This window comes from Brassica napus, chromosome A3 (genome assembly GCF_020379485.1).
Source record: "Brassica napus cultivar Da-Ae chromosome A3, Da-Ae, whole genome shotgun sequence".
NCBI lineage: Eukaryota > Viridiplantae > Streptophyta > Magnoliopsida > Brassicales > Brassicaceae > Brassica > Brassica napus.
Window position 1 is genome coordinate 23142131 of NC_063436.1, and position 16302 is coordinate 23158432.

At 39.5% G+C, this 16302-nt stretch overlaps 3 protein-coding genes across 8 annotated transcripts; 1 reads left to right on the forward strand and 2 right to left on the reverse strand.

The window, feature by feature from the left end:
- Window positions 1-7: 7 nt before the first annotated feature.
- Window positions 8-14761, reverse strand: LOC106419322 (epoxide hydrolase A). 5 transcript variants are annotated; one of them, XM_013860083.3, is made up of 4 exons: window positions 14213-14761; window positions 13805-14034; window positions 13435-13685; window positions 8-132 (listed from the first exon to the last, which is right to left on the reverse strand). In XM_013860083.3, the coding sequence occupies exons 1-3, from the start codon at window positions 14714-14716 to the stop codon at window positions 13439-13441; spliced, it is 981 nt and encodes a 326-aa protein (XP_013715537.1). In that variant the 5' UTR covers window positions 14717-14761; the 3' UTR covers window positions 8-132; window positions 13435-13438. The 5 variants fall into 5 exon arrangements, 3 of the variants coding, with proteins under 3 accessions (XP_013715537.1, XP_048632742.1, XP_048632743.1); XR_007338406.1 differs by lacking the exon at window positions 8-132 and adding an exon at window positions 4820-4923 and having other exon boundaries at window positions 13305-13685; XR_007338405.1 differs by lacking the exons at window positions 8-132; window positions 13805-14034; window positions 14213-14761 and adding exons at window positions 171-1649; window positions 1743-4923 and having other exon boundaries at window positions 13305-13556.
- On the forward strand, window positions 4931-8934 carry LOC106354542 (uncharacterized protein At3g43530-like). Of its 2 annotated transcripts, XM_013794504.3 has the most exons (5): window positions 4931-5493; window positions 5943-6154; window positions 6229-6933; window positions 7015-7176; window positions 7258-8934. In XM_013794504.3, exons 2-5 carry the CDS (start codon window positions 5972-5974, stop codon window positions 8806-8808), a joined length of 2601 nt encoding a protein of 866 aa, XP_013649958.1. In that variant the 5' UTR covers window positions 4931-5493; window positions 5943-5971; the 3' UTR covers window positions 8809-8934. The 2 variants fall into 2 exon arrangements, with proteins under 2 accessions (XP_013649958.1, XP_048632744.1); XM_048776787.1 differs by having other exon boundaries at window positions 4931-6154.
- On the reverse strand, window positions 9521-13293 carry LOC106354543 (protein FAR1-RELATED SEQUENCE 5-like). Its single transcript, XM_013794506.3, has 2 exons — window positions 12888-13293; window positions 9521-12298 (listed from the first exon to the last, which is right to left on the reverse strand). The coding sequence occupies exon 2, from the start codon at window positions 12289-12291 to the stop codon at window positions 9775-9777; it is 2517 nt and encodes an 838-aa protein (XP_013649960.1). The 5' UTR covers window positions 12292-12298; window positions 12888-13293; the 3' UTR covers window positions 9521-9774.
- Window positions 14762-16302: the final 1541 nt, after the last annotated feature.

Genomic DNA, 16302 nt, shown 5'->3' on the forward strand with positions numbered 1-16302 from the left:
CATTACATAGAGGTAACAACGTTTATGCAAATTTCATTTATGTAATTCGAATAGCATTTTTTATATCTTTGTGTAACTTTATATCTTGCAATTGGGAAGATACCGTTTTATCCGTACTACTTAAATTACAATGTGATACGTGAAACGTATCGAATCCGGTAACACAGTGATTGAACAATAGAAATACTGATCTTATAGATAATAAAAGTGTTTACAAACTTGAGAGAATTGCTTGAGAGTACTCTCACCTCTCCATGAACATGAGTGATCTAATTTCTAGATAAAGCTCTCTCTAACTCTAACCTCTCCTTTTATACGAATGCTTAGATTAGGTTAAACCCAGCCCACATACTCTAGCCCATTAATCAAATTGCCACTCAGCTAAATGGGCCACGTAACATTACCCCGCTCTTTAAAAATAACCTTGTCCTCAAGGTTGTTGATGTTCTTAGGCCTTGTTTTTGTTGAGTGCTTTTCCTCTGGCTAAAGCTTTCCACTGACCACCTGCCGGTTTCTAACGCCTCAAGGTACTGAGCCTGTTGGGACTGGTCAGACCATTCCTCCTGCATGATGGAGAATTCTAAGTGAGACACATCCAGGTTCTTCGTAAAGTCAATGATCATTTGCAGCTCTAGGTTCCCTTTCAATTCTGTAGAGTGTGGTCGTGCGCCTATCTGTGCAGTGTCTCGTCCTTGACCGATGGCAGGTTCAGAAAGTTTCACGGGTTGTCCCGCTGTGTCCTTCTTGATCATTCTCCTATCGCTGCTCCAGTTTTGGTTTATCCCCAGCAAGATATCCACAGCCATGATTGACTTAACCCCTTTCTTCTGAAATGTCTCTCCTGGGTCATGTGGGAAATTGATCTCCTCACGGTTGAAGAAGCAACACAAGCTCTCATCTTGGTACAACTCAGGTGGCCTTGGAGACGGGAACGTTTCCTGAGTGAAGTAAAGAGTCTCGTCTACAACTTCGACTACGTATACATCTTTTGGAAAAAACAGATAAAGAGCAGGTTCCTTCTGCCATTGAACCGTGCTTGAGTTGTGCTCGACAGTATATAAGATGTTTGTTAACTCTGCCCACCACTGTTTAAGCTTCAGATCCATCTGGTCATATGATCCAACTGTTACAGCCCTTTTGCCCACGTTCGAGCTCACAACACTCCTCTGTTCTGCACTCCACGATCCTGCAAACTGCTCTGGTGGTCTTTGTAAGTGGTACATCCCATGGGTATCGGTTGAAAATGGTACTGATGTATTCTTGTAAACGTCTTGCCGCTTCACAATCTTAGCTATGTCGCTATCAGGAATGATGTTAACTCCTCGCAGGTAATTTCCATGAATATCACACGCTTGTGATGAAGTGTTAGCCCTTGATAAAACTGAGATTGATATCCATAAGAATAGAGAATGACTGAGCAAATCACAGTAGCCTGCCTTGAGCAGATCTCGCATCCTCTTCTTGTACTTGTCCTGATTCTGTTTGAACTTGTGCTTCATCCATTTCTCACACTTTTTCAAACATGTCTTATCTCCCCATAACAGCTCAACCAACTCCTGCTCGTGTTTGCCTACCTTCCTCTGCTGATTTCTTTTCCAATACACCAAGTTATTGCTACACATAGGTACCATAAGCGAGAGAAACTTCCCCTGAACACAGTGAATGATCAAGAGAAATACTGATTATAAATTGATAATAAAAGTGTTTACAAACTTGAGAGAATTGCTTGAGAGTACTCTCACCTCTCCATGAACATGAATGATCTAATCTCTAGATCCTTCTCTCTAATTCTTAGACCTCCCTATATACTAGTTACTACTAGATTAGGGTAAAGACTTATGACCAAGCCCACATACTCTAGCCCATTAATCTAATTGCCCTCTCACATAAATGGGCCACGTAACATTACCCCGCCCTTTAAAAATAACCTTGTCCTCAAGGTTGTTGATGATGCTATAGCTGTGTCCCGTAGAGAAGAAATGGGTATCTTTAGAGAGTGATTGTAAGCCTATCTGTTCAGGGCCTCGCACATGGCTGATAGCACGTTCATACAGTTTACCGGGTTGCCCAGCTGTGTCCTTCTTGATCATTCTCCTATCGCTTCTCCAGTTTTGGTATAGCCCTATATACACAGCCATGATTGACTTAACCCCTTTCTCCTTAAGAGTATCTCCTGGATCATGTGGGAAGTTGATCTCCTCAAGGTTGTATAAGCAGCACAGCCTCTTAACTTGAACTAGCTCCTGTCGACATCCACTACAACAAACTTCCTTTTGATTCCGCTCAGGTGGCCTTGGAGATTGGTACATTTCCTGAGTGAAGTAGAGAGCCTTGTCTACAATCTTCATTGCATAAACTTCTTTTGGTTTCTTCTGCCATTGCACACTGCTTCCTGTTCTTCGCAGCCATTGAATTTTCATCACAGCCACTTGGCGACAGTTTAGCTTCAACCCAACAACTAAGAGAAGCTTCTCATAAACCACACCCGTAAGCAACGACTTTGCTCTATCTCTGATCTGGTTTTCACAAATACACATCAAAGCAAAACAGAAGTACTGAATCATTTTGCTTTCTCTTGTAGCTCTTGTCCATAACCGCAGGTATATAGCGATCTTCACCTCTGTACTCCTCTTCTCAATTGATATCACCGTAGGTATATCAACATAAATTACTTGGTAACTTCTTGCTTTGGTCTTCTCTTGTGACTTACTTTCCTTCTTCCCAATTTCCCATAGCAACAGCTCTTCCTGCTCAACACAGCCATACTTTAATCTTTTGATGTCTTCTATTCTTCCCAAACTATGATATTTGAGGTTTCTTCTCATCCGAGACTGTAACTTGAGATGATTTCCTTTTAAAGGTTTGTACTTCCACCTTCTATCTTTATCATGCTTCTCGTTCTTCTTTCTTTTCACCACCTGATACCTTAAGGGCCTTCTCTGAGACTCCCTATAAGTGTTATCAATCTGCTCCATTGTTATCTTCTTCCTATTAAGAATCGCCATTCCCATCAGCTGCACCCATTCAAACAAGACAATCTGAATCACCTGCGCTTTGGCCTTTGTCTTGTGCATGTTCTGAAATTTGTGCTTGACTTTTGCTTTTCTCCATTTGGTATTGACTCTCGCCCAAATGATCCCCAAAAGAACAAAATTCTTCACAATACCCACATGTTTTCCTTTTGACGTTGATCTCTTTCTCGCATTAGCAGTTAACAACATCACTGGACCCTCTAGCATGATCAATTCCTTGGGCTCCTTCTGCTTGAACTTATGTTTTACCCTCTTTTCCATCTTCCTCCAAACTAGCTTATGTCTCATCCTATTTGCAAGCTTCTTCAGTGCTCTCTTTCGTCCCTGCAACAGCTCTCCAGCCTCCAGTACATGCTTATACTCCCTTTTTGTTCGAACCGTTGACAATAACAATTGAAGGAACAACTCATCACGCTTCCCTTCCCTATTCACACGAAGCTTCCATTTACTTTTGATGTGCTTTTCCCGGATCTTAGCCCTCTTCCCCTGCTGTTTTATTTGTTTCCAAGAAGTCTGACAGTTCAGGTACTTGTATCTGTTCTTTCCCTTCTTCCCTTCTGTCAAAGCTTCTGTCCATACTGCTGTAACAAGCAAAAGCAGCCTCCGATAAACCACAGACTGATATTCCAATTTCGGTTTCTTTTTCAGCTTCGCAGCTAACATCATCATCATCGTGCCTTGCAACTGATTCTTAGAGAAACCCTCTCTAACTTTTTTCTTCTGCTTGAATTTATGTTTCTGCCACCTTGCTGTCTTATTTCCTTCACATCTCAGCTGTGCAAACACCAACTCCTGCTTGATTCTCTTTCTTTTCTTGTATCTCAGCTGAAGTTTAACAACTTCCTGACACACAGACTTGCTCTTCTTATCACCACCCAGACTTTTCCCTAAAGGCCTATGACCCTCAAGAGATGCCTTCCATCTCGTCTTTTTCTTCATCAAATATCCATTTCTTCTCACAGTAATTTGATCGAACACCTTGTGATCATGCTCAACCTTAACGTCATTAGACACTTTTTGCTCACTCAGTTCTTCCTCTAAGCTTCCCTGCAACTTCATAGATGCCTTCCATCGTTTCTTTTTCTTCCTAGTCTCGCTTCTCCATTCAGCAAAAGGAAATGTCTGAAACAACTTCCCCACCAATTCGATTGGATCGTCTCCTCTTCTTGTTTTCTCACAGAACCTCACAACTCCTGCCATTTCTGGTTCAACCCAAGCGGTTTCCATTTTCTCTGTCAATGGATCCTCCTCTGTTATCATCTCCGGCAGAACTTCTTCTCCCTCTTCCGATACAGTCACTGGTGGAGCCGACTCAAAACTCTTTACAGATCCTTCGACAGAGCTCAGAGTCTGATTCGAATCTCCAACAGCCATCATCTCTTCTTCCTGTTGTTTCTTCGCCTCATCTTCTTCATCCCAGCGGTCCAACATACGACTGATCTGCCTTAGCCGTTCCTGGAGGTTAGTCACCTCAAGCTGCGTCGGCCGTTTACAGAATCGCATCACCAGTCTGTACTTAAGGTTAGCCCAGCTTCTAAACACAGATCGCGAACTTTCGTCACGATACCAACGTAAAGCGTCACCCTCTATGAAGCTATAAGCAAACTGGAGGGTTTCGTAATCGGTAAAGCTCTGATCATAAGCAAAATCGTTGATCCAACACATCCACTCCATCAGATCATCACCTTCACCGTAGAAGATTGGTACATCAATAGTCCCCATGGCTCGTAACTGTGCTCTGATACCAAGTTGATACGTGAAACGTATCGAATCCGGTAACACAGTGATTGAACAATAGAAATACTGATCTTATAGATAATAAAAGTGTTTACAAACTTGAGAGAATTGCTTGAGAGTACTCTCACCTCTCCATGAACATGAGTGATCTAATTTCGGACTTTACTCTGGATTGCCCCAGTAACTCCTATGTTCATTCTATTTTATCCCACCAATTAAAAACAATATAATTTTTAATATATTTTAATCAGAAACGTGGTGAAAATCGAAATTGCCCTTAATGAAACTAAGTATTTACAGGATCCAACCTAAACTATTTGACTCGACCCACTATTAGTCGGATCCCTAACCAGATCCGCGCGTTCTTTTCTTTTTTCTCTTCCTTTGTCGTCTCTCACTCTCTTCTAAACCTTCTAAACCTGAAAATTGAAAAAAAATCCTAGAACCGACGAAAACGATGAAGCTCACCGCATCGACTGCTTCCTTCACTGTTTCTTCTCTGATTTTCCCTTAGTCCCTCGTGCCCTTCCTTGTTAGATTTCATCATTTCCCCAAATCAGTCTGTAACCCTAGATTTGACGAAATCAATTGAAAAAATTGATCGAATCAACTGCTCCTGCGGCGTATTCTATTCTCCCGCTCCTTCTGTCGGCGACGCAATCGACGGAACCCTAGACTTCATCTCCCATCTCCTGTTTTCGTTCTCGTCTCTTCCGTGTAAAAGGTATGTTCTCTCTCAAATTTTTGATTGATTTTGTTGTGGGTTTGGGTTTGAAAGTCCGTTTGAAAGTATTGTGGTTGAAAATCGGTTAGGTTCAGATTTTTTTCAGAATGAGGATTACAGAGACTGAAACTTGGACACGTTTGGTTTTGAGGTTATAGAGATTGAAAGTTTGGTTTCAGATTTGAGATAAGTCTAGTGATTATTGAAGACTAACTGTTTTGGTGATAGAGTGTCCTAGACTGTTTGATATGTGAAACCGAGTTGAGTGATTGATTAATTGTGATGTAGTGATCGAATTGATTGGTTGGAGTTTTATTATTGAATGAATGATTTAGGGTTTTGAGATCAGACAGCTATAAGAATCAATGATTTATTTTGTAGATATTTCATTGAATGGGTTTGTTAGCGTTGGTGGTTATTGAACGTTTATTGTGTATGTATATATTCAGGGGATCAAGATATTGAGAGGCTATAGATAATGGCAGGCCGAGGTCGAGGGAGAAAAAAATCTCAGCAGAAAAAGTCCACAAAAAGAAACAGTGCTCCTGTAGAAGAGCAGCATGTAGAAGAACTTTCAACAGAGAATGATAGTGATGATCTGTCAGCACACGGAATTGAGTCTGATAATCAGGGAACCGATAATCAGTCTGCATCATCTCAGGTAAATTATTTCCAAATGCTAATAAACAGACTAGTAAGGAACAAATGCTAATGTAATTTTTATTTGGTTTACAGGAGTGCCAACCACTGCCACCTGATGAGCTATGTTTCAAGAACACCGAGTTCACCCAGACGTGTAAGATACAGAGCAAGTGTTATGTGACCGAGACGGTGAAGTTTCTGAAGAAGGCTAGGTTTAAGCCTGAGCTCCAGTGGTTTGAAAACCACCCTCAGTTTTGCCATTTTTTCCACATGCCCGATGAACCAAACTTGAAGCTGCAGGGTATGTGGATGCTTCTACTGCGCACTGTTCCTTTACATGAGTCAGAGGACACATCTTGGTTTGCTGTTAATGGAGTGCCCATTCGGTATTCAATGAGAGAGCATGCTCTCATCTCGGGATTGGACTGCCATGACTACCCGGCTAAGTATAAGAAGATTGGAAGCTTTGCGTTTGTAGACAGGCATTTCAAATCACATAAGGAGATCACTATGCTATCTGTGAGAGAGAAGTTGTTGAGTATGAGTGCGTGTGGGGATCGGCTCAAAATGGCAGTGCTTTACTTCTTAGGCACGATTATCAGAGGGAAGGGAAGGTATAATGCCCCGTTCGACCCTTTCATATTAAGAATCGTCAACGATGTGGAGGTTTGTAAAACCTTTCCTTGGGGTCGGTTGACGTTTGAAGATGCTCTCCGGTCCATCACTCGCGTGATGAAGCATCTGAAAGGGAAACCTAAGAATAATGTCAACTTTCCCGGGTTCATAATTCCTTTGGAGGTAAATTTGATTTATCCTTATGATTTTTTTTTTTCGAGTGTATTTTTTTTCTTATGATTTTTTTTTTCTTTTGACAATCAGATTCTGGCATTTGAGTGTATCCCAGCTCTGAAAGCACGATTTAGAGAAGGTGTAGAAGGCTGTATGAGTAAGTGTCCGAGGATGTGTAAAAAGCGGTTCCAAAGTAACAGCATGAAGGGCTATCCTCTTGAGGATTTGTACGACACACTTGGAGAAATTAAGGTATGTGTTACGTGTTGTTTTGTTTTTATTAAGTGAGTGGAATACAATGTGTTTGATATATTGTTTGGTATAAATTTTCAGGTTATTGAAAGTGTTCTTGTTCCTACTGTTGATGAGGAACCTCTCATGGCACGCTTAATGGATGGGGAGCCAGACTATGAAAATGAAGAAGGCGTGAGTAATTTGTGGAGCACGTGGTTGACTGTTAAGGAGAAGCCTATCTTTTGGCAAGAACTCTATGAGTTAGATGTGGCTGCAAGGGAGTTTCCTCAGAAGAAAGACAAAAGGAAAGTGCATGAAGAAGCATCCTCCTCTAATACAAGTTTGGAGGACGTTTTGAAAGGGTTTGAAGAGAGGTTGATGACAAGTTTGAGTGAAGTGAATGGGAAGGTGGAAAAAATGAACAAGAGGCTTGGGAAGATTGAACGTTGCCAAGTTGTTTTAAAAAAGAGGTGTAAAAGGATGAAGGCAATGGAGAAGAAGCTTGAGAAGATTGAAGATTGCCAATATTATTTAAAAAAGAAGGCCAAGAAGGTGGAGAAAGAAATGAAGGAAATGAAAGAGAAGGAGGAAGATAAGGAGAACAATGACGGTTTCGACTATCAAGGCATGGATTATGTCTGGGATGGGCAGCGGAATGACAGCAATGGAGCGGACGCAACAACCAAAGAACCCGAAGATGCAGATATGGTTGAAAATACAGAGGTGGTAGAAGAGAGTGAGGAAGAGAGTGAAGAAGAGGCTCAGAAGGAATCTGATGAGGTTGAGATGAATGAAGCCAATGAGATTGAAGAAGAGGTTGAAACAGAGGCTCGGGTTGAAGTTGAAACAGAGGCTCGGGTTGAAGTTGAAACAGAGGCTCGGGTTGAAGCTGAAACAGAGGCTCGGGTTGAAGCTGAAACCGAGAAAACTCCTACACCACCACGTGGTAGGACTAAGGCAGCAGCCGCGAGGAGACAAATCCTAACAACACCAGAAAAGTTGTTCGGAAAGGCTGAAAAAATGGTGGAGGAAGAGGTGAAAGAACCTGAGGAAGAGGGTGAAAAAATGGTGGAGGAAGAGGTGGAAGAACCTGAGGAAGAGGGTGAAAAAATGGTGGAAGAAGAAGTGTTAGAGCCTGAGGAAGAGACTGGAAAAATGATGGAGGAAGAGGTGGAAGAATCTGAGGAAGAGGCTGTAAAAATGGTGGAGGAAGAGGTGGTAGAGCCTGAGGAAGAGGCTGGAAGAATGGTGGAGGAAGAGGTGGTAGAGCCTGAGGAAGAGGCTGGAAAAATGGTGGAGGAAGAGGTGGTAGAGACTGAAAAATATACTGAGGAAGAAAAGCAAGAGTGGTACATGGTTGTCTACGAAGGCAGTACTTGTGAAACGAAGGAAGCTGACAAGGGAGCAGCCAAGCCTTCTGGTTCTGGGGTCAAGCATAGGCCAAAACAAATGGCATTGAGGAAGCACGCTACTAAGCAGGCTCCTAAGCCGAGGGGTAGACCGAGAAAGGATACTGAACCAAAGAAGTTCACAACGCCAGAACAGACAAAAAGGATACGTTCACGTTCACAGTGGGTTTCCACTCCTTTCACTGAAGCTAACACTGATGAGATTGAAGGGCGCAAGAAGAAGCCTAGAACAAAGGCGTAGAAGACAAGAAGCTTAACATATTTTGGGTGTTTAGTATTTATCTCGGATTTGTTGTGAACTTATGTAAGAAGTTATGTTTTGTTGCTTGTTGGTCTGTAAAACTTGAATGATATCTCTTATGTAGGATGTTCTGTGTTGTGTGATTGTCTTGCAGCAGGTTTGGCCCAATTGAGGACAAAATGATCTAAGTCTTAAGAAAGCACATTTGTACTACTAGGTTTATTATGTATTACTAAGACAAACAAAATTTGTCAACAATAAGAAAAAAAAAATATAAGAAACAAAATGGCACATGTCTAAAACGTGTAAAACGTGTAAAATATAAAAAAAAAAATAGCACATGTCTAAAACGTGTAAATATAATATTAAACAAAACATGTTTGAATACTCTTAGTAGTACTCAAGGAAGTAGTAATATTTCATTCTTCATAGTAATATTTTTGTAAAAAAGAACATTTTTAAGTAATACAACCTGAAGAAATTAAATTTATTAGTAATACAAATATATTTAGACAATTTTAGATTATATATAACACATTGGCATAATTTTTTTAAATAAAATGCGTATTTTCGGAATTTCATCCCATTATGGCCTTCACATCAAGACATTAGTATAGAAGTAGAAGGATGTTTTCTATAGAAATGAGAGGTTTTCAACTAATTTCAGAATTTAAGAGTATTCTATGTCTAATTTGGCAAATAAACACAAATATGACCATATAATCTCGTAATATATGAGATATTTTTTCTAAAAATAAATAATAAGACAAAAACAAAAGTTCTTTGAAACATGCATACTACATAGTAATTCAAAGTAGTTCAAAGTAGTTCAAGGTAGTCCAAAGTAGTACCTAGTAGTCCATATTACACATAGTAGTTCACAGTAGTACCGAGTAGTCCATATTACACATAGTAGTTCACAGTAGTACCGAGTAGTGCAGTGTTACCTAGTACAAGAGTTCCATGTTACTCAGTGGGGGAAGAAGTACTTCCACATTCAAAATACTCATGCAAACGTCCGCCTCTCCTTCCCCTGCCCCTGCCTCTTCCCCTTCCGCGTCCTCTTCTTCGTCCACGAGATTCTCCGGCTGATGGAAACCTTTGCTTTTGAGTGGGTCCTTTCTTTTTTTCGTATACCGGGGGAAGAACTTTAAGTGCTCGAATCTCATCAGGTATGACCCATTCAGACATATGAGGAACTGGATAAATCGTCCTACAGTATGCCAATGCCCACAACTCCACCAAATAGTATTTTGAACAAAACTCTTGTAGATGAAGATCTCTTCCTACGCTCAAGAACTTGGCAGCAGCAGCAGCATGAACACATGGGATTTTGTCTAGATCAAAACACCTGCAGGTGCACATTTTTCTTGCCAAATCAACCGTATAAATCTTTCCGTCACTACCATTGACATTGTACTCAAGGTGGAAGCTGTTTATCTCAACAACATCTAAACACCTCGCTTCCAAACATCTTTTTGACAACTCCTTTTCCACTGTTGGCACAAGCTTCTTTGTGACTGGTATTTCAGCTGCCTTCTTCCTATGTTTGTTAAACCATTCAGTCATTTTCTTGATGATAACATCAATCATCGGTAGCATGAAGAATTTCCTCGCTTCCCGAAGAACACCATTAATGGATTCTGCTGCATTAGTTGTGTTAACATTGTATCTGTCTCCTTCAAAGTAACATCTTGCCCATTTTCTCACTTCAACACTTTTCTCCAGATACGCCGCAGCAGAAGGATACCTTCTGGAAAAGGCATCGTAGAGATCATCGAACTCAGCCACTGTATAAGCATGTGCACACTCTGTAAACTTGCTTGCGCAAGCGTCTCTGTTGTTGAAAACATGTCCTTTGACATTTTGAGACAAATGCCAGATACAATACCCATGTGCAGCCATTGGGAACACCTCACGTATTGACTTGATCAAGCTCGCATTTCTATCCGAAAGAAACACCAATTCGCCTTCATCTGCTATCACTGACCTCAACTTATTCATAAACCACATCCAGCTTTCGTCTTTCTCACCATCAACTACACCAAATGCGATAGGGTAGTGGTGACGATCCGGATCTTGAGCCGTCGCAACAAGCAGAACTCCACCATAAACATGCTTTAGATGTGTTCCATCCACAATGATAACTTTCCTCATCGCTGCGAATCCTTCTATGGAAGCTCCAAATGCGAAAAATAGATACTTAAATCTTTTTGCCGCATCCACTTCAACATAACTTACTGAGTCAGGATTCTTCAACTTAAGCATGTACATGTAGGAGTGTATCATAGAAAAACTCTCTTCCGGAGTACCTCGGACTTCATTAGCAGCCATCCTTTTTCCTCTCCATGCTGTGGCATACGACACATCAACACCAACCTTGTGGGTAACCATACTGATCAGATCAGCTGGTGTTGGTGTGTCATATCTACCGGGATATTCTTCACTCAAAACAGATGCGACAACATGTGGTGTGCCTCTTCTTCTGTTTCTAAGGGTACTTGTAGTTACTACTGAGCATGTATGAGACTTGTTGTAAGTTCTAACCGTCCAAAGATCTGAATTCTTAAGCTTTACTACACGCAAATACCACTTGCAACCTTCTTTGGCTCCTCGACATTTTGCCACAAATCTCACAGTATCGGACTTCAATGTTTCATACTCAAAACCATTCTTATGCGCACCCCTCTGAACTAGAACTTGCATGGCTACCTTAGTTCTGAATTCTTGACCCTTAACCAAATCGAGACCATCATCCCATTCTTCTTCTACTGCAGTCGTGGCTTCAACTCCTCCTCTTGCAGCTGCAACTCCGGCTCTTGCAGCTTCAACTTCCGCTCTTGCAGCTTCAACTTCCTCTCCTCCAGCTTCTTCTTCCACTCTTACTTCTGTTCCTTCATACCCATGCTCTAAATTCTCATGCATCTCAATGTCTTCATGTTGTTCGGGTGTGTAAAGCGCGACCACACCATCCATCTCATGATCCTGATCAGTTCCATCTTGCTCAGTGTCATCTTCCTCGGTCCCATCAGAAAGACCAACATAACTATCATCAGTTTCATCATCATCTTCATCAGAAAGACCAACATAGCTATCATCAGTCTCATCATCATCTCCTAAAAGTGACATACCACCATATGTATCATCCATGTCGCTGCTGATCTCCACATGTAAAACACTTCTACATTTATCATGATTTACTTGCATGAGATAACCCAAAACGTCTTCATCACACCAAATATATGATGGCTTGTTCGAATACAATACCATTGGAAAGTAACTAATCTTCACCATCCCATCTCCATTTGCCTTAATCTTTCTGCATATACTTTCAACCAATTCAGAATACGTAATCTCTTCCACAGCTGTCTTCATCACTAGAGTGTGAATTTCATCTTCTCCCGAGATCCATCTTCTCTCACCCCCATCTTTGATGTAACTTCCTCCGTAATCAAAACATATGATTGTAATAGGTGAGGCCATAGATTTCCTGAAACAAAAATTATGATGAGTTAACCGTTTAAAGAATTTAAGTTGTCCAAGATCTTTGGTACATACTCTATTTAGTAATACAAGTAATACAAGTAATACATATTGTAGCTTAGTAGTACTAGTAATTCCAGTATTTTCTATAAATTTTCATTTTTGTTGATTTAAACCTTTTAACAAACCCAGGGGGTATTATACAACCCACAATATCATCTACCAATATTTTAATGTATTATTTTGGTTTAAAACAGTGAAAAATAAGTAGAAATATACAAAATAGTCCTGAAAAAAACATCATTTTCATACCAATATACCTAAAACTTTAATCTTTCATCAGTTTAAGTATGTTTAATCAACAAATAACATGTTACAAAACCCACATTATCGTCTAACAACATTTTTATGTTTTTTCCTATCAAACTCGTGTTAAAAGAATCGTGTTAAAAGAAGAGAACCTTCTCCAAGTTTTATTTTCAAAACCTTTGAAAACTTTTAAGATTTTTACAGCTAAGTTTTTATTTTTTTCGTTACCCATAACACATAGAACATAAGTAGTATATTAGTATGAAAATTTCGTGAAAAAATCGTACCAATTTTCGTCAAAATAACCTCCAAAATACGCCAATGGAGCTTGAAAGAGAAGAAGAAATCGCAGGTGGTTGGAAAAAAGGGAGCAGGATCTGAAAAAAGGGAACAGATGGACACCTGTGCGAAGGAGAGAGGTAGATGGAGTGTGGGGTCGCCTGTTAGGTGTCCATTAATTATGGACTTTATGTGGGAGGATGAGGGGTCCGCTTTCTATTTTTAAAATTAGAAAGTAAGTTGTGGGGTCCGTGTTTTATTTTTAAAATTAGAAAGTAAGGTGTGGGGTCAGCAAGAAATAGATAATAATATAATAGCTGAGGGTAATAAAGAGAAGGGAAATATGGTAGGGTAGTTAGAAAAGAAGTGGGGTATTGAGAATACAAAATTTCCAACTGGGTCAATATAGATTACTTTCCTCTAATTTCTAGATAAAGCTCTCTCTAACTCTAACCTCTCCTTTTATACGAATGCTTAGATTAGGTTAAACCCAGCCCACATACTCTAGCCCATTAATCAAATTGCCACTCAGCTAAATGGGCCACGTAACACAATGGGTCTAAAACGTGAGGAAATAGTCGTGGATGTGTTTACTTATCTCGTCAGGCCTTTCCTCATGGAGAAAATGACCAACGCCTTTAATTACCACTACTTTGTCTAACAACGGTACGTGGCTCTTAAACCGGCCTTCGTGGATGTACTTCTTGGTCCCTGGAATGTGATACGTCAAATCCTTGTCGCCGATTATAAACTTAACCGGAACTTTCACCTGAGCGTTTGAGAATGCCCCCATCATCTCCCATGTCCTGCAACGAGCAAAGCAGAAATTGATTGTCACACTAAAAAAAAAGAAAAAAAGAAACAAATCTTGCAGGAGAGATTAGAGATATTGATCCTAGTTTTTATATATAAACAAGTTTCATACCGGTCCATGTTTCGATAGTAGTTTACAGGTCCAGTGAAGCCACTCTTCTCATACTTTGAAACATAATACTTAACATCATACTCGGTTAGCCAAGAGGGCAATGAAACAGGATCATCGTAGCTTTTCCCTTTAGGTAAGAGTATAGGACCAGTATTACGATACGTTAACATCTCTAATAGAACTCGTTCCGTGCCTACCTTAGCGAACTCCGCCTCTATTTCCCCATACTCCTGTAAAATGTAAAAACCCCATTCTTCTAATTACAAACAAACAAACAGAAAATACAAAAAAAAAAAAAAAAACATCTCTCGTCTCTGTCTGAATCTCAAACAAACTAACACTGTTTTACACTTGTAGTAATCTACAGTGTTATTCATTAAGAGTCTATTAAAAGAACAAACGTGAGACCTGAAACCTGCAGATATAGTAGTCATCTCCATAAAACGATTTAAACATTGAGATCGGTTTCCTCTTAAGGTTCCAAGGCTCGAACACCACACTCATGTTGACCAGAGCCTTAACCCTGTCCGGTCGGAGAAGACAGAGATGCCACGCGATGATCGCTCCCCAATCATGTCCCACCACGAACACTTTCTCCCTATCTCCGACCACCGCGTCGATCAATCCGATCAGATCTCCGACCACGTGGAGACTCGTGTACGCGTCCGCGCTCTCCGGCGCCTCCGTGTCTCCGTATCCGCGCAGGTCGGGGGCGATTGTGCGGTAGCCTAGCGACGAGAGAGCAACCATCTGGTGCCGCCACGTGTACCAGAGCTCGGGAAATCCGTGGAGGAAGAGTATCACCGGAGGAGGACGTGAAGCGCCGTTGTCGGTGAAGGAGGGAGTTTTCTCGGCGAAGTGCATGTTGATTCCGTTGACCTTCACGAATCTGTGAGTGAAAGTAAGATCCATGAAGAGATGATCAAAATTTTCAAAATTTGGGGGAGAGATGAGAGATGATCGTTCTTATCTTCTACTGTGATTGGTATAAGTAGCAACAAAGTCAGCGATCGAGACCGGTCGGTTCAAACTTGGAGTTGAGGATTTCACGCGGCTATTTCCGGTTCAATCAGATCAACTCCGGTTTAATTTTGTTTTTCTATTTTGTTAAAGCCAGTTAAACTCGATTTTTTTTTTTTTTTTTTTTTTCTGTAGCTTATATTTTAAAGGTGTTACTATTTCTCAAACACTCATCACACTTGATGGCAGGCCAAATGAATTGAGAGGTAACTCAATCATCATTATACGTGAATTGTATTCAAGCAAGTTTCATGGGGCGTATGTATTTTTTTTTTTTTGTCAACTCATGGGGCGTATGTATACAGATGAGTAATTTGAAAGTTAAAGAAAACATACGGGTCCATGTTTCGGGCATAACAGACAAGAAACATACCGGTTCATGTTTCAGCCCATTTATCGTAAGAGCAATTCAGACCGGTCCGATCAAACTAGGTTATCTAAAAGTGTCTATATAGGCAAAAAACATAATAAGTCAGCCAATAAAATCATAAAAAATTAAAATATTATTATACTAACAAATGATTGATGACACAACTAATAAAGTATACCAAATAAATAACTTAATTGCTAACAGATAAAAAATCCTTTAAAAAAAAACCACTTTGGTTAAATTTAGAAAAAGGAAATTGAACTAACAAAAACAAAAGAATATTTTAACTTCTACCCGGAGGTTAGGTCTGTGTCTTTAATAGATTCGGATTTAACATTTTTCTTTTATCAAAAAAAAAAACAAAACAAAAATCAATAGAACTGAAAAAATGATTATAAAAGTAATCCCCAAATCATATTGTCTTCTATATATGTCAACAACACATTTTGAATTTATCAAAATTTTAGGAACAAGTTTTAACTATAAAATATTAAATATTCCATTTTAATCCACAATTTTTAAAAGTCTTAATAAGTAAAACATAAAAGTAAGTGTTGTATAAATGAAAAAGTGTTGAAGAAATGATTTTCTTTGTCATCCGTATAAATGATTATATAAATACAACATTTAGAGGTGAATATGACACATCAATCAAATTTGTTTCCGGACGACTTTATGATCTTCGTAATATCACATGAGATGATTCGTAAGTATTCCAAGTGCTTTTCATAGCTTTTCTTTTTATAGTTATTTTAGTTTACCAATCATTATTTAAAAAATAATTTAAAACTACAGAGCTAAGGTTAAAATAGAAATTATATTAGCTTTAGAAATGAATTTTCTAAAGGTCTATAATTAATTATTGAAAGTTATTGATATAAATTTGCAGTTACAATACAAAAACTTACAACATATTCCCCTCGTTCTGAAAATATTCATGTTTCAAAAAAATGTTTCAAAACATATTTTTACATTTTCAATATATCTTTTAATGGTAAAATATATATTGTTAATTGCAAAAAGATGTATCAATAATCAAAACTTAATATATTTTTAGTAAGTGCAAAAATTCTAAAATTTACATCTTTTCGAAATAGTTTTCACGAAT

Bases quoted from the DNA above. Each gene is read 5' to 3' on its own strand.
- LOC106354543 (XM_013794506.3), bottom strand. From the start codon at position 12,291: ATGGCCTCACCTATTACAATCATATGTTTTGATTACGGAGGAAGTTAC.
- LOC106419322 (XM_048776785.1), bottom strand. From the start codon at position 4,754: ATGGGGACTATTGATGTACCAATCTTCTACGGTGAAGGTGATGATCTG.
- LOC106354542 (XM_048776787.1), top strand. From the start codon at position 5,972: ATGGCAGGCCGAGGTCGAGGGAGAAAAAAATCTCAGCAGAAAAAGTCC. The intron at 6,155-6,228 runs GTAAATTATTTC...TTTGGTTTACAG, and splicing joins ATCAGTCTGCATCATCTCAG to GAGTGCCAACCACTGCCACC. The intron at 6,934-7,014 runs GTAAATTTGATT...TTTGACAATCAG, and splicing joins GGTTCATAATTCCTTTGGAG to ATTCTGGCATTTGAGTGTAT.